We start from the raw sequence: 5,036 nt of genomic DNA, 5'->3' as shown, positions 1-5,036 counted from the left end.
ACTATCAAAGAGTGTGAGGGTGCCCTGGAGCAGCACCAATAGAACCTGGCTCGGTTCAGAGAAAATGACTTTGCATTGGTTGCCCAGTTGCCTCGAGATGTGACTCTGATGGACTCCCTTTTGAAGGGTTTGATTTGATGTGATATAACTCTATTATGATTTCTTCCATTTTCTTTTCTTTATTTTGTTGTTTCATCGCGCTTGGGGTGCCTTTTCTTTTCTTCTTCTCTATCATAACTTCTTTTCAAACATTGTAATCATGTTCTGGAAGTTTGACTTTAATGAAAGTATGGATGTTTGGTGGTACTTTTGAGTTTCATTTAATCGCTTTCTTTACATTGCTTCTATATAGCTTCTAAAGATAAGCAAAAACTCTTACAGTGAACAAAACTTCACCATGACTAAGCTTTTACAAGGATAAAATTTCACAAAGTATGGAAAACTTTCCTCACACTAACGCTGTGTTTGGTTGGGGGACTTGAGGAGGGATTTGGAAAGGGAAAGAGAAAAGTTAGGTGAAATATGAATAAAATATACTTACATTTCACCTAGTTTCACACACCTTTTCCCTTTCTCTTTCCCTTTCCCTTTCCAAATCCCTCCTCAAATCCCCCAACCAAACACAACATAAGTGTATATGAGAGCAAAAGGTTTTACTAAGTGTGTGACACTTTCTTTACACTTTGCTTTGGAAGTATTAACAAAGAAACTTTACAATTCTTTTTCTTGAACAAAAGAAAATTAAGAAAAATATTCTTTGACATAGTTGGCGTTGACAGGGCCAGTTCTGAATCCATCATCTACTCTTGTTAACTTGTAGTACCCGCTGCTGCTTGCCTCAGCAACTTTGTAGGGGCCTTCCCATCTGGGCGAGAACTTGGGAATTGGTTACCCCGCATGATTGGATCCACTGTTTTCCATACTAAGTCCTTTTTCTTGAACTTTCTGTGTTGAACAGATTGATTGTGGGCACGGGTTATGGATTGATGATACTTTTCCATCGCCCGCGAGGCCCGATCTCTTCTTTCTTCAACTGCCTCTATATCATTCTTTTTGCTGCCTGGAACTAAGTGTGCTGACATAGCCATTCTTGCTGAGGGTACTGCCAACTCAACTGGGAACACAGCTTCGGACCCATATACTAAGGAAAACGGGGTTGCCTGAGTTGGCTTCCTCTTTGATGTTCTATATGCCCAGAGTGCTACGGAAAGTTGTTCAGACCATGTGTCCCCTGCTTCATCCATCATTTTACTCAGTATTCTGATAAGGGTTTTGTTGGTCGCCTCCGCTTGTCCGTTCCCTTGAGGGTAGTATGGACTAGACTTTTGGTGCTTGATCTGGTAGGCGTCCAGTAGTCTTCCCGCATGGCGATTTACAAAGGGAGTTCCATTATTAGACAACATTACTTTGGGTATGCCAAACCTGCAGATTATGTTTTCTTTGATGAAGTTGGCTACTCTTGCCCCATCTACCTTCCTTATTGGTATAGTCTGTACCCACTTGGTGCTAACTTCAGTCACTGCAAGTATCCATCTGTGGCCTTTGGATTGCTGCGCTATAGGACTTACCAGGTCAAATGCCCAAGTATGGAACGGGTAAGGAGTCTTGATGTTGTGCAGTTCAACTGCCAGTGCATGTATCAAGTTCCCAAACTTCTGGCAGGATTGACATCTTCTCACAAAGTTTTTAGCATCTTTTTCTATTGTCGGCCACTAGTAGTCGAGGCGAATGAGATGTCCATATAATCATTGCCTTCCTTGATTCTCCGTCTTGTGGGCTTCTCTCAGCACCTCATTTGCCTCATCTTTTGATAAACAAGCCAAAGGTTCCCCTTTAAAGCTTCTTTGGTATAGTTTGCCTTCGTCAAGGAAGAAGCAGAGGGCCTGCCTCTTGATTCTAATTATATTGACTTTGTTCTCAGGCTGTCACGACCCAAACCCTGCCCTATGGGTTTAGCACCGTAACCGGCCAGTAATCCGAGATTACCGAAGGCCTGCTTAACAGTAGTACAGTAAAACAGAGTACAGGGCCTGGCGGAAGCCAAAACAGTAATTAAACAATGCCCAATGAGCTGTGACAGTCTCTATGCAAAAAGACTTTCCAAACATATTTACATTCAGTGGAAAGGTATACACAATATGTACAATCATTCAGAATAGGGACTCAATCCCTATGTAACAGTACAGTAACATGCAGTCTATACAATCCATTTAGTTATTACAAAACAGCAAGACAGTACAAAAGGGGGAGTCCTAAACACCCCTAAGCCTTAGCAAGATAGGCTTGGAACCTCGCAGTGAGGCACGGTAGTTGGCTTGACAAAACTGGAGTAACCCTGACGCTCCTAGCCGCGGTCTGGTGCCTGTACACCTACATATATATATGAGCAGTGAGCTAAAGTCCAGTGAATAACATAATGCGTAAAGAGGTTAAGAATGAATGTCCTTACAGTATGAAAACAGTTCATTTAAATAGTATTTCAGTCGTTCAGTCAGTACAGTCATATGTGGTACACCCATTAGCATAACAGTACAGTAAACAGTAGGTCTTAAAAGACCGAGCAGTAATGATGGCCATCATTCAGTAACAGTAGTGGTTCTAACGAGGGAACCGACAGAGATCTCTGTAACAGTAACAGTAAATAGTAGGTGCTAAGGATGCCACAATACAGTTCAGAATATAGGAAATACATTCATTCAGAAAACAGTACAGTTCAGTTGTTCAGAAGATAATCATTTGTGAACATATCTTTACACAATCGTTACTCACAGAGTTTGGGCTACAATATGCTAGAGCGTGCCTCTCCAGTCGCCAACCCTACACAGTTAACAGATTGAACACACTAAGCTACACAGCTGGGAAAGATAATAACTTAATCCCTAATTTGCCTCGGTGTGTTCTACATCTATATCCTCATTAAAATGTCTTAAACTAGGTCTAAGAATGCCTAGAATGGGATGAGGATGCAAAGATGTACTTTTAAAAGTATTTTTAGATTTTTCAGAAAACAGGGGTCACGCTCAAGCGTAGGTCACTCCGCTCGAGCAGACATGCAGACAAAGGTACCCGCTCGAGCGTAGAATTACCCGTTCGAGCGTTCTGAAAAAACAGTCAAAAGTGCTGGATGGGTGGAATCTCCGCTCGACGGACGCTCGACGCCCGCTCGAGCTTGAGACATAAAACTCCGCTCGAGCGCCCAGTCCTCCGCTCGAGTGGATTGTAAAACAGTGCAGAGATACTGGATGCTCGGATTCCACGCTCGAGCGTCACTTTCCCTGCTCGAGCGGAAGTGCAAAATCTGGAAATTCCAGATTGCACGTCCAAGCCAAAAACCAAATTGTTAACAACTCAAAACCGATCCTCTTGGGCTAATTTCTAGAAAAACACTTGTAAACACATGGAATAACATGGTTCAAAACTCAATTTGAGAAATCAAAGCCCAAGGGTGTTTAATTCAAACCCAATTTCAAACCAATTTCATGAACATGGAGAACATGCAAACATGCATGAATTCAAATCAATTCAAAGCTTCAATTTGATGCTCTAAGGAGCCAATTGTTTCCAAAACATGATGAAATCATGGACTTAAACATAATTGTGAACATGCATGTAACAATTTGCCATGAACTCAACCCAAAATCCAACAATACTAACATGCATGCAAAGATTGAGCTTCAATTGAACAACAATAAACCAAAACATGACTTAGTTCTATAATGAAGCATGAATCATGCAAGAACTAGCTCAATGGCAACAATAAGAAGATGAGTTTCCTACCTTAGCCTTGTATTCAAGGTTTGGGAGCTCAAATTAACAATCAAGCTTCAAGTTTCTAAGTAATTCTTCAAGTTGAATTCAATTCACTCACTCTCACTCTCTCTAAGGTCGGTTGAGCAAGAGATATGGCTGAGGAAAATGTTTTGATTCAAGTGTAAGGCTCAAATATGTGTGAGATAGTGGATCACTAGGGTTAGTTTGGTAAATAAGGCCAACTTCAGCAATTGATCAATATTTAATCTAATTTAATCATACCTAATCAGTTTTCAGATAAATATATCATAAAATCACATTAATTAAGAGGATCGAGAAACATCAATCAATTCCCGGTTCGGCCACCGATAAGGCCTTCAATTAGCAGTTAAAAGCATAACACGTGAACAAATAATCAAACAATCAAACAGATAAATGCACAATTAAACAGATATACTCAGTCGATTCAGTTCTAGATTTCAGTCAATCAGTTCAGTACTTTAATCAGTTCAGTTATCAGTCATGATCAGTTCAGTTTAACGGTAATCAATGTTTATCGGTAAGCAGTGGTGAGGGTTATTACACAGGCATTGTGCCATTTCCAAGGTAGTCGATATATGGTTGCCTCCATTCTTCACTACTAAAGAAATGAGATTCCTCTTCCTTAGGATAAGACTGACACTTTGCACATTGCCTCTGCAACTCAGTACTTTCTTTTTCCATCTCTGGCTAGTAATACCCATGCCTCTGTATCCGTCTATATAGATTAATATCTCCATCTCCACAGGACTTAGCATGGATCTGCTTAAGTCTGTAAGTTGCTTCTTGTCTACCGACATATCTTGCCAGCAAGTTGTTGGGACCGCAAAAATACAACTCTCCTCGGAGGAGCGAAAATGATGCAAGTTCTGTTGGTCTGATTGTTCCTTGGCCTGTTTTCAACTGCTGGATTATATATGTTTTCCACCCCTCAGCATCTTGCTCTGTATGTTCTTCGGCTAGCACTGCTGGTGTTATTCTTTTCTCGATGACGATGGCTATACTATCATCTGGTATTTCCACCTTTGCCCCTAGTGTAGCCATGGTATTAGGGAAATGGTTATGTGTTCGAGGGTATGCTGGATTTGGACATCATCAAACTGAGTGAGCAATCTTTGAACTATAGTGCGATATGGGGCCAACAGAGGCTCCTTCAAGGAAAAATCACCCATCGTTTGCTTAACAACCAACTTGGAGTCACCCTAAATTTTCAACTTGTGAAGGCCCTTTTTTGGGCAGCTATTAGA

The 5,036-nt window shown here is 41.0% G+C and overlaps 1 protein-coding gene across 1 annotated transcript; it reads right to left on the bottom strand.

Annotated features, from left to right (window-relative positions):
• Positions 1-809: 809 nt before the first annotated feature.
• LOC114259237 (uncharacterized) lies at positions 810-4,833 on the bottom strand. Its single transcript, XM_028199249.2, has 2 exons — positions 4,597-4,833; positions 810-1,655 (listed from the first exon to the last, which is right to left on the bottom strand). Exons 1-2 carry the CDS (start codon positions 4,831-4,833, stop codon positions 810-812), a joined length of 1,083 nt encoding a protein of 360 aa, XP_028055050.2.
• Between the last annotated feature and the right edge of the window lie 203 nt (positions 4,834-5,036).

The sequence above is a fragment of the Camellia sinensis genome, chromosome 8 (genome assembly GCF_055761805.1).
Source record: "Camellia sinensis isolate YWXY chromosome 8, ASM5576180v1, whole genome shotgun sequence".
NCBI classification, from domain to species: Eukaryota; Viridiplantae; Streptophyta; class Magnoliopsida; order Ericales; family Theaceae; genus Camellia; species Camellia sinensis.
Note: the sequence above shows the minus strand (reverse complement) of the source record. Positions and strands in the feature narration are given on the sequence as shown.